The 20,045-nt window shown below is 33.2% G+C and overlaps 2 protein-coding genes across 2 annotated transcripts; one reads left to right on the top strand and one right to left on the bottom strand.

Moving 5' to 3' along the window:
• Positions 1-7,180: 7,180 nt before the first annotated feature.
• LOC145165050 (thylakoid lumenal protein (Mog1/PsbP/DUF1795-like photosystem II reaction center PsbP family protein)) lies at positions 7,181-8,091 on the top strand. Its single transcript, XM_079083688.1, has one exon. It carries the CDS (start codon positions 7,251-7,253, stop codon positions 7,974-7,976), a length of 726 nt encoding a protein of 241 aa, XP_078939814.1. The 5' UTR covers positions 7,181-7,250; the 3' UTR covers positions 7,977-8,091.
• Positions 8,092-8,607: 516 nt separating this feature from the next.
• On the bottom strand, positions 8,608-9,852 carry LOC145165057 (uncharacterized). Its single transcript, XM_079083693.1, has 2 exons — positions 9,615-9,852; positions 8,608-8,977 (listed from the first exon to the last, which is right to left on the bottom strand). The coding sequence occupies exons 1-2, from the start codon at positions 9,814-9,816 to the stop codon at positions 8,748-8,750; spliced, it is 432 nt and encodes a 143-aa protein (XP_078939819.1). The 5' UTR covers positions 9,817-9,852; the 3' UTR covers positions 8,608-8,747.
• Between the last annotated feature and the right edge of the window lie 10,193 nt (positions 9,853-20,045).

Raw genomic sequence — 20,045 nt, 5'->3', positions numbered from 1 at the left:
TTAAGGAGGTTGAATTTCGAGAAACGAAGGTGGACCATAAGGTATGTGAAGATAGTGGAGGATATTAGGATCTTTATTTCTATGAGAAAGTTCAAAGAGTTTGAATTTCGAGAAATGAAGACAAGATAAATATATATATATATATATATATATATATATATATATACACACACACACACACACTAGTTTAATGCCCATGGAAACCACGAGTAACAAAAAAACACTGTTCATAAAAAAAAATTTAACATTAAAAAGCAATTTTAGCTTGTACTAAATAATTATTTTTTATACATCAAACTTTGTATATGAAATTAGAAAAAAAAAAATTCTACAATATAAAACGTATATAACATTGGGACAATTGAGCACTTGATGGGTTCAGTGAACATGTTTTAAACAATAAAAGATTATTAAGCGATAGTTTGTTTGGAACATCAAAACTTTATTAACCATAAATTTGGTATGAAGCTGACACAAACAAAATAACAAAATACATAGATAGTCAAACTAAAGCCCATGATTAAAAACTAAAACTTTAAGCCTTTGATACAAAATTTTAACACTAAAAAGCAATAAACAACCCCGTTACACTTTACAAAAACAACCACTTATATTTCCAAGAATGTCCCCAAGAGAAGATCTTCCATAGTAAGTATCCCCCAACATATATGTACATCACACGTATCAATCATTGAAAACATAGAATTCAAACAAACGAAATCCGTTCATTGATTTGTATGAGACCTTGAAACCTCGACAAAAACTACACCCACCAAGCAGACAATAGCAATAAATTTTTATGGCACACCATAAATTACTTCATCGATTAAGACTATCATCAGCTGATATGAGCATTTAATAGAACCAACATCGGGGGATAAATTTAAACGGGTGATAAATTTAAATAACATACACTATAAAAAACGTAGTCTAAATAAAAAAATTAACCATAATTTAGTTAATAACATTTCACATTAATTTTTGTTAATAGTATTGTACTTCTATTTATTTAAATTATCCAGTTAATTTAAAAACATGAAATAACGTTGTAACTTCATATTCCAGAAATCGTAAATTAAATATGTTGCTATTTCCTATGAAAACAATATCTTTATAGCTACACCTGCAAGTATGTATTTTCATTAAAAACTCTAAAATATTACATGAAAATAGCAACCCACTTACATTATGTATAAAAAGAAAAGTAAATTAAATATGTTGCTATTTCCTATGATTTCTCCCATTTAGAAAGCAACTTACTTGTCTTTGTACAAGTTGAAAATACCATGAGCATGAATTTGATCATATGTCTTAAGGTATGTGGAGAAGGTTTCACACCTAAAAAAAAAAAAGAACAACTTCATTTTTGTGATAAGATGATGTGTTAAATAAAAATAACATTTTTTTTATTACCATTCATGATAGATGCCAATATAACCTCTATCATAAATGACACCAATAGTGTCTTTATTTTTTATCTATGGAACAACGTTCCTAACCCAAGATTTAGGAGATTGAAGTACTGCAGCAAAACGTTCAAGACCAGAATTCATATCCATAATATTACGATACGGCCCTATTGGTAAATTTCCTTGGTTTGAACAGAGCTTAACTATGTAGTGGTTTATCCAGTCTAATTTACAACCTCTTATTTTTCTTTCTCACGCATTGTGTTGAAGTAATTAATCATATTGCATGTCTTTGACTTGCAGCCAAATCCTAAGGTATTTCCCATGTACAAGCTCTAATTCACAAATCTGGAATATCCCATACAACCCCCATTTTATTAACAAATTTAGTACAAAACATACAAATGTAATTGAGTTATGTTGAAGTTTTAAAAAAGTTAAGATGTGGTTTCCCTAAAACATGCAGCTAAAATCCCGATAGATGTGTGTGTAATCCACTCGTTAAGATGTTATAGCTTTTGGTTAATAAAATTTATTGAGATTTACTTTTAAGATCATTATTCATATATTAAACCTTGATTTTATTTTATATTATTCAAATATTTTTTTTAAACTTTGTATGATAAAGTGGATGTAAATAATATCTTTTATATGACCACAAACGTCAAAAAACTCATCTGACCCTTTATTCTATGATGTTGGCCAGATTATTTATCCTAAAACGAACACAACAATTTTTAAGTAGAAATAGTAGATTTTGAGTACATTGTTATTATATGCAACCTATAAATCAAGACATACAAACATATCCAAATAGTTTAGGACTAAATGTTGGAACAACAATGTACTTGCATTAAAGATTTTTACAAATTAACAGGTCTAATGTTAAAATACTCGAAATGACAACTCATATTAACATGTCCATGTTTAAGGAGGTGTTTGGGATGTTTTGTTCCGCCTGCCCTGTCATTATATAAGTAGAATCCAAATATAAAACCAAACTTATTACCAGCAAACAAAAAAATGAAACAAATACATAGAGATAAAATAAGGAATTATGCATGATAAGTGAGTGTTAAATGAGGATATAAAAATTAAATCAAAATGCTTATTAAATGAGGGATAATGAAATCATTATCCATTCCAAAAAAGAAGTTCACTATCTTGTTGTGCTAATACACCTGTAAAAACAAAGAAATAGAAATATGTCATTATTTTTCAAGGTTGTAACTCGCTAAAAGTAAGGACCATCGAACCTTCATCAATTTTTTCAAGAAAATGAACAAACAATTGGCGATGGAGTCATAGAGAAAGGGTGCAAAGGGAAAATACTACTTGTAGGAGGCCAAAGGTCGGGTGAAGGTGTTGATTTGTTAGGAATTTATTGATAGAATGTTATAAAAGAAATTAATCTAGGATTGATTAAAAAGTGAAATGGGGAAGATTTCAATCCATGTGAAGCAAGGAGATCAACAACGTTGATTTCTTGGATAAATATTAACTGTTGATAAACTATTTAAACGTCAAATGAGCATACTGGAATGAAATCGGTTCATATTATGCTAATAAATAATAAAGTATGTCAAATTTTCTTAGTGATTAAACATTAATTGCTGATTTTTCGGAATGGAGATGATTTCTTGGATACCATTTGTCATAACGAAGAGTTAAAATGAGTTGGAAAGCAAAGAAATCAACTACTCCTATTTTGACAAAATAAAATGGCATTTTATTAAATTAACTTTATCTTCAAATGAGCTAAAGGGATGCTACTTGGCAAAAAAGTAATTCTTTTATTATATATATATATATATATATATATATATATATATATATATATATATATATATATATGTGTGTGTGTGTGTGTGTGTGTGTGTGTGTCAATGTTAGTGGGAGTAACTAGGATCTTTGTTTTAATGAGAATATTCAAGGAGTTTGAATTTCGAGAAATGAAGATGAGCCATGCATATGTCAATGCTAGTAGGAGTACTGTTGTCACCATTGTAATGTATATGCATAATATTCAATTCATGGGAAACATTGTTCTAACGTAGCAAGTGTAAAAGCTTGCCTTTGTTTGAAAATTGTTTCCCTTTGAATCACATGGGAGAAACAATACACATACTGAATTTGTTGATCAATGGAGATAGATCTAAGCAACTCATTAGGATAAGCTAAAGTACATGAAATCTCGAGGTAACTCGAAATATTTGATAATGTGTGGCATGAAATTGAGCTAATGTCCTAGTTCTTGTATGTCATGACACATACCAAATCTGATGACTCGTATGCCTCGAGCATGACAGGACATATCAAATCAAATTGATGAGAATCATTTAATCAAAATCAAGTATGTTCCTTAGTGTCCTAGGATGAAAAAGGATATGATCATAGTATGGAAGAGATCAATATAAAGGTTACAATGATATTGAGTTCCACACTAATAAAGACTATTTCGTTTTCAGTCGGAATTTGTGATTTTATTAAATGGTGAAGTGTTAGCTTGGAAGTGTACCAAGAAATACACCATATTAGATTTAACAATAAACTTAGAGTATATTGTAATGAATTATAATGCAAAGGAAACTATGTAACTAAAAGAGATTTATTAGTGATATCTTTGTTGAAATTCAATCATTGATGGTCCTTTTGAAGGTTATTGTGATTGAAAGGGTGAACTTACCTCAATTATAGATCCCAAAGTCACACAAGCTCGCATGACTTATACTCAGTAAGTATAGTTACATTTGATAGTTGTTCAAAGGTGAAGCATCATAGTCAATGAAATCATATCGAAAGAAAAACTTTGTCGATTCATTTGCTAAGTCAACAAGTCTGGTAGTAAGAATTGGTCACGAGGCATTTGATTTGCAAAAGATTTGACTAGAACCCACTTTGAATAGGTTCTTTTAAATATGAGAACTTAAGCAATATAAATTCTTAATCTGATTTGGCATTTATTAAGTAGTGATCTTAATATACGATAAAGACCAGTCATTTCAGTTATTTTATCACTGTGTTCTCCTTTTTCATGTTTAGAACCTACTTCCCGAATATTAGTTTATTTAAAACCCCACAATCAGTTATACTCTTGGGAGTAAGTATTGACTTAAGATTGTCATGAAGTGTTAGTAGAATGTCTATAGTGATTAGACATAACATGGAGAATGTAACTACATTCATGAGTATTTAATAAAGATTTAAATATTGGAATAACTGGCACTCATAGAGATTACTTAATAGATTCAATCACAAGTAATTCTAAGATGATAATATCTTTTATTCTTACAATGGAGAGACATTGAGTTCTTTGCATACGATTTGGTTGTACATAGGTCATGCTCTAACGCTATCCATAACCGGTGGTCATAATGGATAAATCCATGCATGATTTAACAAGTAGACAAAACTATGTAGTCAAAGTTTATCTGTTCCTTCAGCCTTAACAGGAGAAGTGATGTCCCTAGGCCACTCGACGATTTTGTGTTGATATTTAACGTACCTGGCCAGATCCAAACTAAATTGATGTGTTCAAATAGTAGTCTGATTGATCATTAGAAAATGGAAAGCGAAAAACATGATGTTGAACTGTTAGATTGATTTATAATCAATGACTCAATTCACAATGATATCTTCTAGAAACAAAGGAATAATTGATCACTTATCTAAGGGCTGATTCTTGATATGATCAGAGGCCAAAAATTGCTAAGGAAGCACACTTTGCTGATTAAGTGGGAGCCTTGTGACCAAATGTAGTTGATGATTTGTCAGAGTGAGAGAGTGTTGGAATAGTGTCTAATGTCATAAGTAAATCGGTAAGACTATCCATTAGTAATAGGCCCCTTTTTAGGTTGCCCTCAATGAACCAAATAGTATTTGAATGTTATAAAAGAGAGATACAAATAATTTATTAAGTATTTATTTGAAGATTAATTAATTAGAAACTAGTTTGGAATTAATTGGAATTAATTAGAACTAATATGAAATTAAATTGTTCTAATTAAAAGATGCATTGACTGAATGTTAATTGTTCAATAGTTGAATAATTGGAACATTCTGGATCCCTTAAGAGGGTGAACGAAATTATAAGAGATAAACGCTTGGATTTTTGTCCAAGGGTATAGATAAGGAAATGATTTGAATTTGAATTAAATATGATTATTTAATTATTCAAATATGTGTTCTTTCCAAGAAACCGGAAACTTTAAATACCCCCTGCAGGTACTTCTAGAATTTGTCATACTCTAACATCCTTAGAGTTTCTATTCTCTCTTTAACTCTTTGGTCTATCTTTATTGTTCCAAGGGTTATTTTCTTACATCAAATAGTTTGGTATTGTTGGGTTTGAACCATTAGAACCTACTTTGGTTACTCTTCCTTGGCTTCTTGAAGAATTTGAAATCTACATCAAAGGTCTTTAACCAAATTGGTCATGTTAAATGTTAGTAAATTATATCCATCTTGTAGTTGTTAATATCAATTTAGTTAAAGATCCTTGTAGGTTTTCGAGTTTTCTTGCCTTAGATTAAATTTGTATGTTTCCGCTGCCATGATAATTGATCTATGAAGTATATAGAAAACTTATCATTTTCATGCATTCATTCCCTTTAATCCATGCATGAGTTTTGATCATCATAAAGTTGGGGTTAGAGTTTTGAAGAGATTTGGACATGAGAATGGATAAAGTTGGAAACTTTATCCATTAAGCCACTTAGAAGAGTTAGATATGAGATTTAGGTTTCTGAACTTAATGGATTAAGTCCTTAACGAGGAAGGTTGTTATGCTAGTTTTCGTGGCACGACAAGCTTAAGGTTCACATCGCGACCTTTGAGTTTTTCCTAACTATTTTGGCATCTAGTGATCATGAAACGACTATTAATGGGTCACGACATAATGACCATTGACTTTTTTTTGACCTATTTGACTTTTGGTCAAATTGGAGGTTTTGAGTTATTAACGGAGTTTTAGACTATGATTGATTAGGTAGTCCGCGTAGCTGATTCCTTGGACTCCATGTAGTTGATTTCAACTCTTTGATTAGGTGCGTCTTCTCACTATGTTATGTAGGACATTAGATGTCATGGTATGCTTGTTTGTTTTTGTGACTTGCATGAAAGACTATTGTTAGATCAAATTAGGAAATATTGTAGTCAGATTGTGGCAACGAAAGTGATTGTAAGACTATGGTTGAATCATAACATTCACATGGGCTGTGTCTATAGAGTTGAAATATACCCATAGGATCATGCTATGTATATAGTATTTTGTGGAACTCACTAAGATTCGTGTTTACAGTTTTAAGTTGAATGTTGCAGGTTGTTCTAGAAGCAAAGGGAATGACACGACGTGATTGCATGACATCCTTGGATATGTTTTGAGATTTCCACACTTTTGATTTACTATCTTTGATACTCTTGATTTGAATCGTGATTGTTGGTTTTGAACAAATGGTTATTATTCGATATTTGAAAATGAAATTGGAACAAATGCTTTTATTTTGAATGAAAAATTTTCTTTGAAATTTTAGGACGTTACACATGATGCCAAAACACGTCTAACATTATTTCGAACATTGTATAATACCAAGATAAAAGATTACAAATGTTTTAACGATCGTTTATCAATGCAAAAACTCACTTGGCACAAGTGAGATAGTATATTTGGTTTTGTGCATAAAACGACACCATGCCAAAAATTGAGGGACCATTATTGTTAAATACCCAACTTCTGGATAAGGAAAAATCCATCACTCTTATCACACATCAGCTGACAAATAAACACACCCACCCACAAACAACTTAGCCAAAAACGAATTCGACGATCCAATTTACGATCCCATGGCCACCATTTTCTCACCTTCCGCCCTCCTCACCACCGCCACCACCGTCGCCGCCGCATCCTCCTCCTCCACCTCCTCTCCCCACCTCCCTATTCGATCCACCACCAAACTACAATTACCAAACTTAACCACCACCGCCTTAACTGCAACCGCATTAGCAGCAGCCACCATCATAGCGACCACCATCCCTCCCGCCCTATCCGCTGAATCCTACGCCACATACTACGGCACCGCCGCGAGCGCCGCCAACTACGGCGGCTACGGTGGAAACTCCGACAAGAAAACCTCAGCCGAATACATCTACGACATCCCACAAGGCTGGAAAGAGCGACTCGTATCAAAAGTTGAGAAGGGAACCAATGGAACCGATAGCGAATTCTACAACCCCAAAAAGAGAACCGAAAAAGAGTACCTGACTTTCCTCGGCGGACTCCGGCAATTAGCCCCAAAAGAAGCAGTTCTGAACAATTTGGCACTTTCCGATGTCAATTTGCAGGATTTGATCGCCGGAGCAGATAGCGTTAGCTCTGAAGAGACAAAAGATGATAAAGGGCAGGTGTATTATGTGTATGAGATCGATAGCCCTAGTGCACATAGTTTGATTTCAGTTACATGTGCAAGGAACAAATTGTATGCACATTTTGTAATGGCCCCTGCAGCAGAGTGGAAAAAAGACCAAGAAACATTGAAGCATATTCATGAATCTTTCAAGACTGTTGGATAGAAATGATTCGATTTTGATTGTGTGAGAATGAACTAATGATTGTGATCATGTGTTTGTATAATATATTGTTAGTAGTAAATCATATATTCCTTATTAAAGATTACATTTTTCTTCATATCTTTAATAATGACATATGGCCTAGATGGTGTTGGTTATACTTTTAGAAATAGTCAAAACGGGTTCAAGAACATTTTATTTACATGTCACCTGTAACTTTATTTTCATTTGCATGTTATAGCATCCTACTTTAATTTTTTTTGTTAACAACATCGTATTGTAGTTTGAAAACCCCACCAAAATATAACATTGTAGTTTGTTTGTTTTTTTTTTTTTTCAGATTATTGCTGGGATAATCTATTCAATTATGGTAGTGAAAATGACTTAAATAAGTGGTTAATAGGGCTGTGACTATGACGATATTTTAAGGTACAATTTTGTAATGGTAAAAAATAGAAAAAAACGCTATAATAAACAAAATCAGTGAAAATAGGTTGCTACTTTTTGCATTTAATCCTATTAACGATTACATTTTTCCTAAACATGGTGTTATACTTTTAGAAATAGTCAATGGGTTCAAGTACATTTGATTTTCTAGACATCGTTTATCTTGGAATCATTTAATGGGGAAAAATAAGAAAAAAGAATAAGCCTTAATAAAAGCAGGTTTGAATGCATATACAAGATGCTTAGATGCTTGAACTATATATAAAACATTTAACATACACATTAAAAATCTAATATAATGCAATATCATATTATCTCAATATAATTTTAGTATAAAGTAAAGCCGTCATCATAGGAAACATGCCAACCTTGGCGACAAGGTGGTGCATTCTCATCATACACACCACAACAACTCCATCTCTTTTTCCAATTTGGCCTTCCAGTATTTGGTCGATCACTTTTCTCATTCCATTTGTACACAATTACCCCTGACCCATCACTCCATTCACCATCAATCCCTTGGTGAGGTGGAGCCAATGCCAATAATCCTCTATCACCTACACATCAACCACACTCTAAATTTATGTTTTTTTTTAACAATTTATGCATCAAAGTGGATTTCTTGTTTCAAATTTGTAACAAACTGAAACATGGTTATATAAATCAGTAACATGGCTGCAAAAAATGTAAGCTGGCCTTTATTTGAAAGGACAAATTGCGCGAGAAATCAATTTGTTTTACTCTTACCACCAATATATGTAATAATGTAATGCATATTCCGATTGCACAATTAGTGTTTGATAAAATGATTGAATGAAGCTTCCTTTTATATCTCTAACTTCAATTTTCAAGAAATAAAATCTATAAGCTACTACACAAATTCTACATACAATTATGCCCAGATTAGTTATAAATTCCATTATTGCTAAACAAATATAAGTACTTTGTTATTATAGGTAAAAATAAAGATTCCAAACAACTAGCTAGCACTATGAATCATCTACAAAGATCTTACCTTATCATTGTATCAGGATTCAGGATATTCAAGATTTCGTTCATGTAAGTATGTTATGACGTGTTAACGTTTTGTAACAAAATTACAATTAAAAACGATAACGACTGCTGTATATTAAGAAATTAGAAGGAAAGATAAAGGGCTTAATTGACAAGGAAAAAATTTAATTTACAATTTACCATTGGCGTGGCCATGGAAAGAGCAAGCAGATGCGGAGTTATCTTTGTCTTGATATGGAGTGTTGCACCTCAAACAGCTCTTCTTCGAATTCATCACGCTTAACCTTCGTGGGTGTCTGCTATTGATGCATGGTGCTCGGAATCGTGTCGTATGAGCGTATGAAAAGAAATGATTTTGAGAAACATTGAATGGCAACGCCATGGCGGAGTTGAGGAACAATCTCTGATTTTTGTTCAGATTTTGTGGCTAAAAAGACAAAGTTAAGTTACGAAAACTACGAAAAAGACCCTTAACTTTTAAGCAGTTCCAAGTATTTGCTTAAAGTTGGATTTTGTATGGAAAATACTCATTCGTATTTTATTGGGTTAGCTAATTAACCACCCTAATTTACTAAATTTACTAAAACGAAAAAAACTATATTAAAAAAGGAAAATGATTTAAAAGTATAACGAAGTTTTCAAATTACTAGAAAAAATATTATTTTTTTGTATCATAAAAAATATCATTAAATATACAGTTTGTACACAGAATACCAACGAAATGCACATGTGTTCTAATAAAACCTTGTGGTAACCGGTTATTTCAGGTAACGAAAAAAATGATTTAAAAGGGTAACGAAATTTTCAAAATGTTCAAAAAATACTATTATTTTTTTAAGTACAAAAAATACGATTGAAGTATACCGTTTGTACACATAATACCAACGAAGTACACATCTCGTACAAAAAATATCATTGAAGTTTCCAAAATGTTAAAAAAATACCATTGTTGTTTTTTCATAACACTTTTTGTTAACTTCGTTGTCGGATTATGTAGAACACAGTCACCCTAGATATTATGTACCATCATATTAGTTCACAACAGTTGTGCACTCTCTTTCAATCCCTTACTCGATCGTTATTGCGATAAAATGAGAAGTAAGTGGGTAATCACCATAGTTAAACGTTCTTGCTTCCCGATCGCATTATACGCCTCAAACCTAAAACATATATACGTTATATAGATACACATATTATACATCGGGGTTAGTCGTTCACTAGTGTTGTGTAGACCTGGCAATTCGAGACACAAATACACGAATTCATGTGTGACACGACATGTCATGAATACATCTTAAAAAGGGAGATAAAGCTTATTTCTCAACGTGTATTCATGTCGTGTCAAATTCGTGTCTGACACATGAAAACGACACGAATACGCGAATTGCCATGACTGTATGCGGCACAAGAGAGACATAAAAAACGAGATAAAGGAACGGTTACAAATTTCCCACACTACAAAGGTTGCAGGAGGATTGTAACGTCCCAATTTTCACAATAAAATTTTCAATTTATAAATAGGATAAAATTCATTTTCATAAATCAAACATCGTAAAAATCATTTGTTCTATAAGACATAAACCCAAAAATCAGAGTATCATAAACAATGCGAAATCTCAAACATGTAAGTTGCTGATGAATGTGTATAGTTACGCCTTCGCCTTCCCACGGTCCTCAGAAGTATCCGGAACATTTGATCCACAACTGTAATCCAAAGCTTAACAAGTTCCCCAAAATACCATACATCACACAGTACATGCAAGCATACAAACATTGGCCTTCAGCCCAAGGCTGGTCTGCCCCTTTCAGCCTTCGGCATAGAATTGGTCCACCCATGACCTTCAACATAATGTTGGTCCACCCTTGGCCTTTAGCATAAAGCTGGTCCGCTCCGAGTATCTTGACCTTCAACACAAAGTTGGACCGTCCTCAACTCGTCACACGATATGTCGACATATATATTGTAACACCATGATTTTTCACCCGAAATTTTCTTTTATTTTAAACAATTATTATCAGAAAACGTTAGCGGAAGTCTTATAAAAATATCACCAATGGTTAATTAGAAAAATCTTTAAAAAATAATCCATCAAAATCCAAAGTTGTAAAAAAACCCAACCAAACAAACATCAAAACCAAGAGTAAATGAAACATCACATGAAGTATTAAACTGATATCATCACTTCTAAGCAAAAGACTATAACTACCCAAAAGATTCTAACCTGATCACGGGCCATCAATATCAAAATACATGTACCAATGCAAAAGCCACAACAGCAAACAAGAAACAAGTGTCAGCATCAGCACAGTGAGTCAATCTCAAGCACAAAAGCATGGAAACAAAACATACACATACATCATGTCAACTCGTGCAAACACATCAATCCATGCAACATACGTCGATAATTATTAACATATACATATATACATTAATCCAGACATTCTTTCACCGCAGTAATTATTAATTTATTTATTTCACTTTAATTACTTTTAATGTCCCTCGCTAACTTAGGTCTATTTTATCGCTAACACTCCCCAAATAAAGACCCCGTTCGCTACTAACGTGACCTGGCGACCTAGTGCACCAAATGGGGCGTGACTCCCACCCGTAACACTATCCCTGGTTCTCCTCCTTCACTACTCTGACCTTGCATGTAAGAGCATGATGCATTGTCGTTCGAGGGTGGTATTTGGTACCTCCGCGAGCATATCTACACCCAAATGTGATGTTTATACATGGCATCCAAGATCACCGACATCACTCCAGTCCCTGTACACGTACGTGTACCCGGACCATGTCTCGAAATGGTCAACTAGAAAATCATTCGACGTCGACTTGGCTTAAGCTCTTTTCCTCCAACGATATCCTTCCACTGCGATATCCCATAAGGGCACGAACCTAAATTAGGTTGCTACTCTTTTAACCCCGATATGTATATTCCCATTTTAAATTAATTAATCCTTTCACATGGGCGAAACACACACCTCACCATTACCATTATTAATCATGCTAGTGAATTATTATTATAGTTAATCCAAGTGGATTTGAATCACTGACACAAGTATTTTCCATCCGTTACTCTAACCAGCTGAGCTACTGTTGGGTTCTAGTATAAGAGTGTATTTTAAACTTTTAAAATACTAAGTGGTTTAATCTATTAATTAAACTATACTCTTGATTTAATTAAACTTAAACCATGTCATTATACTGTTGGATTAGGTGTCTAAGCTCATAACTATAATTGGTATGTACTTGACCCGAGAGTAGCATAGTCCATTTAGGTTGCATATCACCTGGACAACTTGATAGGATGGACCTTTGAGAAGAGGTTATTTATGATTTATTAATATATTATAAGTTCTAATATATTAATATGAAATCATATGATTTAATTAGTATTGATCAAGAATTAATTTGGAATTAATTTTGTGATCAAAAGAGACTAATTAAATCAATGGGGACTAATTGTGTAAATTAGTTATATATATGTTTGGGCTTATGATCCATGTTGGAGTAAGTTTATGTATGGATACATAAAGAGTTGGGCCACATGAACCATGGATCATAAACCCATGGGTATGGATTAGAGTTTACCCATGACCCTTGGAATCCTACAATATATATATGTTGCTCCATAGCTAAAATCGTGACCGATGTTCTTGGAGTTCATATGAGGCGTTTTTAGAGCAAGGAATTCTCTCTCAAAAGTCACCCTTTGTCCAAGGTGTGTTGCGATTCCATTTGAGGCATTCACATTATTGGTGCTAAGTTCTTAAAGGCCAAAACTACAAGCTACAACAAAGAGGTAATTCTACAACTCATTTCTATGTCGTTTATGTCATTTGTATGCTAGTTGTAGGCTTAATGCTTTGGTAACAATATTGAATGTATAATTAGAGAAAACATAGATCCAAAGCATTTAGGGTTGTATGTGCACCATACGATGTTGTAGTATACAAAACCCATCAGTGGTATCATAGCCTAGGATTGTTTTCCACTATACTTGATGTTTTATTGGTTTTCAAAGCAAAAAAATCGAATTTTCTGCATTCTGGATAGTGAACTCGCCGGGTCCACTCAGAAAAGTTCCAACTCGACTAGTCCAGTTTATGTACTCGCCGAGTTGGTGCTCCAACGAGCAGATTTTCGAGTTTTTTTGACCTGTTTTGGATTAGAATCATTACCACGAAATGTTTTATTTCATAAAATCTGATTTTGTTGATATGGTAATGATGATTCTCATCCAAATAAAATATAATTTTCAAAGTTTCATGATTTATATTAGTTTATATGATTAGGCTAATTTCTTGAAACTTGTTTGATATGAATTATCTTAACTTACGAGTTTAATTAGATCATAGGCGAATTGTTTGATTTTGTTAGTTACAATTTTTGATCTAAATGTTTTTAATGAAATCCATAACTTGTCCTCAAGTTATGGAAAGTGAAAAGTCTCATTTTTAAATGTCATCATAAAATGGGTTTATGTCTTCCATAACTTGTCCTCAAGTTATGGAACATGAAGAGTCTTTTACATAAATGTTTTTATAAACTCCATAACTTGTCCTCAAGTTATGGAATGTCAAGAGTATTTTCATAAAACCTATATTAAACTCATAAGTTATGGATTCCAAAAGTTTTTGAATAGTTCCAAATTTGCCCTCAAGTTTTGGAATTTGTAAATGCAATGTCTCACTTTGAAACATTTAGTTCCAAACCCTATAATTTTAAAAGTGTAAAATTCAACCCTTATACTATTATAATATTATAGGTTTAATATTTATATATATATATATATATGTATAAGAGTAAAGTTAGTCTTACCATTAGTAGGCCTCATTCACGAAGCCGGTCTATAAGGGGGTATAAGGTTACTGCCTATAAAATGGCAGTTTAATGGGTGTCCACTCTCACCCACCGCTTTTTTGACTGGTGGAGGGTCGTTAGCCGAACGGGTTTGAAAGGATAATAATTCTCATTAAAAGTGTAATGAAATACTAAGTAACTAAACACTTATAAATTCCTAATCTTAGTTACTTAGGAAAAATGTGAATTTGGTGCTAACCCATGAAATTGCACTTTGCACCTTGTTAAGTTGTTAGTGGAGCGCGTGTGGTTAACCGGCACACTAATCTGGGGCTGACAGTGTGTGGCAAAGGGTACCTTGATGTTAATCATAGATAAATGGAGCGTGTGTGGTTAACCGGCACATTAATTAGGTGATCTGTAACATTAAGTGTACCAAGCTAATTTGCATGGTTATTCACACCTTGTTTATCATCCTCGACATCCCAGTCACAAACTTGAAGGGCACAATTGAGATTTAAAAATGCCATTCAAAAGTTCAATGAATCTCAAAGGATCTAGGAGTTTCAATTCACTTAAAACCTAAAATCTTTTTCGTTTTTCTTGGTGGAAATTGGTAAATCGTCATTTACCTACCTTCAAATATTTTTCAGTTTGGATTACGGCATCCCTCTTCCAAATTGTAAAATATTGTGTTGGGTCCTAGCCTTAATATTTCATGTTGGGTGTTATATTAAGGACTAAAATCAATTAAACTTGAATTTCTCCCTCATAAATGTCTAAGTTCGGACAACGATGGTCTTCCCGAATCTTTTGAAAAAAGCTTTCCTTATAAGGATGATTTTCCACAAGGCGATCAAGGTGAAAGATTAATCCCTTCTTCGTGCTGTAGTGGAACTTCACTTCCTCCACCTCCTCCAATAATTCTCCCTAACCCACAAGTTCAAGGTCTCTCAAAGCCCTATTGGCAGGAAGGAAAGTCTGTGTGTACTCACATCTTGGTGATGAAGTTACATATTGACAAGCTGGGAGAGTTGGGTGTCGAAGTCTCAAGGAAGTTGGCTGTTGACTGGGTTCTCCAGTCACTTCCTAAGTCATATCGCGAGTTCTTTAAGGACTACTATATGGGAGATCACGGCATGACCCTTATCGATCTTACCTATTTGCCCGTTGCTGCTGAATCAGCAATGATTTGACGCACTGGTAAAGCAAATTTGATTGGAAGATCTACTCCTCAAACTTCCATGGACATTGACAATGGTAACATTGGAAGTCCAGAAAAGCTTTCTTCTCCCAATGGAAAGGGATCGTCCATGGTCAAGTCACTTGACCAAATGGTAAAGAGAAAGACTAAGTCTGAGATAGTCTCGTGTACCATTCCAAAAGAGTCCATATGTTTCTATTGCCAAGAGAAGGGGCATTGGATGCGAAGCTGCCATATTTACCTGAAAGATCACAAGGATGGTAAAGTCAGAGTGTATGACTCTCTACTTTAGGTAAAATCCACTATGTAGCTCTATTAAGTTCCTAATTGGAGATTCTTAATACATGATGTAATGCAATTACATTTTGATGTTTTGTAGAATCAAAGGAAGCTTAAAAAAAGAGTAGGCTGAGTCTGATCGTGAAGAAATGGATTTCGATCGCATGGTTCGATGATCAGATTCTTGAGCTGCTGCTTAAAGAGTTATGATAGATTGCTTAGAAATATGTAGTAACGTAGTTTTCATTTGTAATTGCATTGTAAGGAAAAGTTTTCTGCATTTTATAAATAAATAAAATTTTTGTTTTTATTTTATTTTATATCTCCTTACAATGGCATTTGTGAAAATTGATGTTTATGTATATTCTAGCAATGTTCAATATGGATTTGATTCTTTCGTTTTGTGGTAATGTCGAAATTTACCAAATAAGGAAAGATTCTCATCACCCAAGTTTCAGTTGGAGAGAAACTTGGGATCGTGCAACTTGTATTGTGTGATGGATGAGAACCTTTGTCTTTGGGAAATTTAAACTGATTCCTTGTTCACATGTATATGTGAGTCAAGTGAAGGACTAGGGGATCGGGTACACTGGGTGTGCGCTGGTCAGGTCCACCACAAAGAACGATAAGACTATTCGTCATGATTTACTAAAGTTTAGTAAATATGGTCATGCTTAAAAGTTTAAGTATAATTCTGAATCATTGGAAAAGTTCAATGTATGGTAGAACGAATGAGAATAATCAAATTAGGTAGAAAGATAGAAGTTTCTCCAATCTGAAAAGATGGGAGAGTACTTGAGTATCTTGTTTTATGATCATCTTAATGATTATGAAAACCATGTCACAATTGATCCTCTAAGCATATCTTAGTGCTTTTGCATGGCTAAGAAGAGGAATCGTGAATTGTTGAAACGGTTAAATCTAGAAGATGAGTCATACTTCGTTCCAAAAACAAGTCTTATAGTCATACTCCAAGCTTGTGCCTTGAGTGACACTAAATTAAGAAGGTTTATAACACTCATCAAATGTAGAGTAACATGTTTTCTACTCTTGTACATTTGAAATTGGTAAGTTGTGATGTTTTGGATAAAACAAAGACCAACTAAGGCCAATTGTGTGAAGTGTTTGTCTTGATAAGAAACCACACTAACTCTTGAATATTTGTTTGTCAAGGAATGTTTCTTGACAAGAGAATCTTATATGCCAAGAGGTTAGTGGGAGTCTTAAAGATCTTGACAAGTTTCAGGAACTAATCAAGAATAAACCTATTGTTAAACACTAGCACACGACTTGAGGTTTGTGACCTATCGTGTTGACATATTCTTGTTTCTGTGCCCATTCCAGTTAAAGTTGACTATGCATGTGAGTTCTGAGAGTTCTCAATTGGTTGCATAACAACCTGGAAGCAATGGTAGGCCCTTGTGCTACCAGGTGGCAAGAAATTAAGATTGAACAAGTTCACTCCATATGAGTTTGGATTTGTCACTAACCTTGTCTTGTGATTATGGTTATGACAAATTCACATGGATAGGGACACATATACCATAAAATCTAAGTGTCATAAGATTTCTCTCCAATTCATGAAAATAATTGTGAGGAAACGCTTTCACTAAGTAGATTTTAATAGTTAGCAATTGTGATATTTACATTCTCAAATTCGATTATGATTACGACATCCCTCTTCATAGTTCGAATTGTGAGAAATGGCAAAGGTCTAAACATTTGAGACTTATTGTTGTAAGTTCTAAAATTATTTAGACACACATGTGAGCTATCTAAGGAAAGGTGTATGAGTTTGAGAAGCCTAGATAAAGTCTTATCGAAGCATCTCGTATCAGAAATCTGAACTTTGGTAATGAAAGTCAATAAGTATTGATTTCTAGAAGTCCAGTTGATTTCTGAATACATGTCAAAGCTAGTGGGAGCATAAGTGTTATGCTAGTAGTATAATAATTATTATGCTAGTGGGAGCATAATTATTATGGAAAATTTTGCAATTTAGCAATGTTAATTATAGAAAAACAAAAGGTTTCAAATCGCAAAGTTGCAGGGTTTAAAAAGTTGTTTTGCTATAATTAAGGGAGAGGAAATTATACTTCATTCAAAATCTAAAAGATTAGATTGAGTTTTTAATCAAATTTAGTCAAATATATATGAATGTTATGTTGGAATGGTTCAACATAAGGAAATTCTATATATGGAAATGTTAATTGCGTTCTCAAATTCGATTATGATTACGACATCCCTCTTCATAGTTCGAATTGTGAGAACATGGCAAATAGAATTCAACATAAGGAAATTATATATATATATATATATATATATATATATATATATATATATATATATATATATATATATATATATATATATATGGAAATGTTAATAGCGTTCTCAAAATTTGATTATGATTGCGGAATCCCTCTTCATAATCAAAATTATGAGAACATGGCAAATAGAAATATTATAACAAAAGACTGATCAAGTATCATGTCTTTATGTTAGACATTATGAATTGCATCCCATATGCTTCGGGAATAGGATCGATTGCATATGCTATAATATTCTCGTGTTCTAATTTTTCCAAATGCCTAGGGCATTAAGAGAGAAAAAGGAATAGAGCCGTATATGACTAAAATGGTTAAGTAATTGTCGAGGACAATCTGAGGTTTACCAAAGATTGGTTGCTCATGGACAATTGGAAGTACATTTAAAATTTTGGAAAGGACCATATTGACATACTCTGAGAAGAGGTAACTCTTGTTCAGAAGTGATAGTTAAAATGGGAATATGTAAATGTTTCCATAAGTGGAAGTTATTCTTTAAATCTGTGTAAGATTAGGAAACTTAATGCAAGAAGGATGTTCAAAGGAATGTACTTTGAATTTGAGACTTCGCTTCCTTGGAATTGCTTTGTTATTAATTTCCAGTGGAAAATTTTGTAATATCGTTGGTCAAGTCTTTATGACTTTTCATACCATGACATTACAAAGGTTGCATTACATGAAAGTTTAGCAATGACAAGAATTTGGAATTCTTACACATGCAATAAAGATTTGGAATTGTGAAATGAGTGTCATTGAAATGCTTACGATTGATCTATTTCACAAAGTCAGGACCATAGACAAACATAGTGTTCATGCTTGGAGCATGACATAACTATTGTTTAATTCAAGTATTGAGTTGATTATTCGAAACATTATATAATGAATAATGAGTAATCAATATGACACTCATAGGTTTTGGGGCGATATAGGATTAGTATTATTCTTGTGTTTCACTTTGCATGTTTTTACTTCCCGAATAACTAGGTTATTCAAACCATCCACAGTCGATCATATTTTGGAAGTAGGTATTGAGGCAAGACTGTCATGAATGGGTCTGTAGTTTGTCTAGGAGAAGGTGGCTGCAGTGTTTATGAGTACTCCTGGAATAAGATTCGAGTATTGGATTCAAACCACACTCATCTGAATCACTTCATGGATTTTATCACAAGTGATTGTGAGACGATAATATCTTATATTCTTGAAACGGAGACATGTGAGTTGCAGTTGCGAGTCGGTTGCACATTGACGTATGTAAACGCACTAGTAACTTGGTATTATAAAACATATTGTTGTGTGTAATTTGGTGAGTAAGTACAAGCAAGAATTTGAGTCGAAATTTATCCATTCCTTTTACCCAAAGTGGGATAAAAGCGATATATATGGGCCCCTCTATGATTTAGTGATGACACCCCTAAGTGCTTTGCCAAGCCTGGACTGATTTGATATGTTCAATTAGTCAGTCGTCATAAATCAGAAATCGGGAATCATTAGATGGACAGAGAGAATGATTATAATTCATGTCTCAGTCCATATGATATCTAGAATGGAGGAATATATGATCCCTTATCTAATGGACGCGTCATTGACTAGGTCAGAGTTCGACAACGGCTTTTAAGAGCTACAATTGCTAGTCGGGCTGTGGAGTCGTACTTGCAATAATAATTATTAGACTTATCCAAGTATGATACTGTTGGATTAGGTGTCTAAGCCCATAACTATAATTGGTATGTACTTGACTAGAGAGTAGCATGGTCCATTTGGGTTGCATATCACCTGGACAATTTGATAGGATGGATCTTTGAGAAGAGGTTATTTATGATTTATTAATATATTATAAGTTCTAATATATTAATATGAAATCATATGATTTAATTAGTATTGATCAAGAATTAAATTGGAATTAATTTTGTGATCAAAAGAGACTAATATATATATATATATATATATATATATATATATATGTTGCTCCATAGCTAAAATCGTGACCGATGTTC

The sequence above is a fragment of the Lactuca virosa genome, chromosome 1 (assembly GCF_052849685.1).
Source record: "Lactuca virosa cultivar CGN04683 chromosome 1, Lactuca_virosa_CGN04683_v6, whole genome shotgun sequence".
Lineage (NCBI taxonomy): Eukaryota > Viridiplantae > Streptophyta > Magnoliopsida > Asterales > Asteraceae > Lactuca > Lactuca virosa.
The sequence above is the reverse complement of the archived record's forward strand: the minus strand, read 5'-3'. Positions and strand labels throughout refer to the sequence as shown.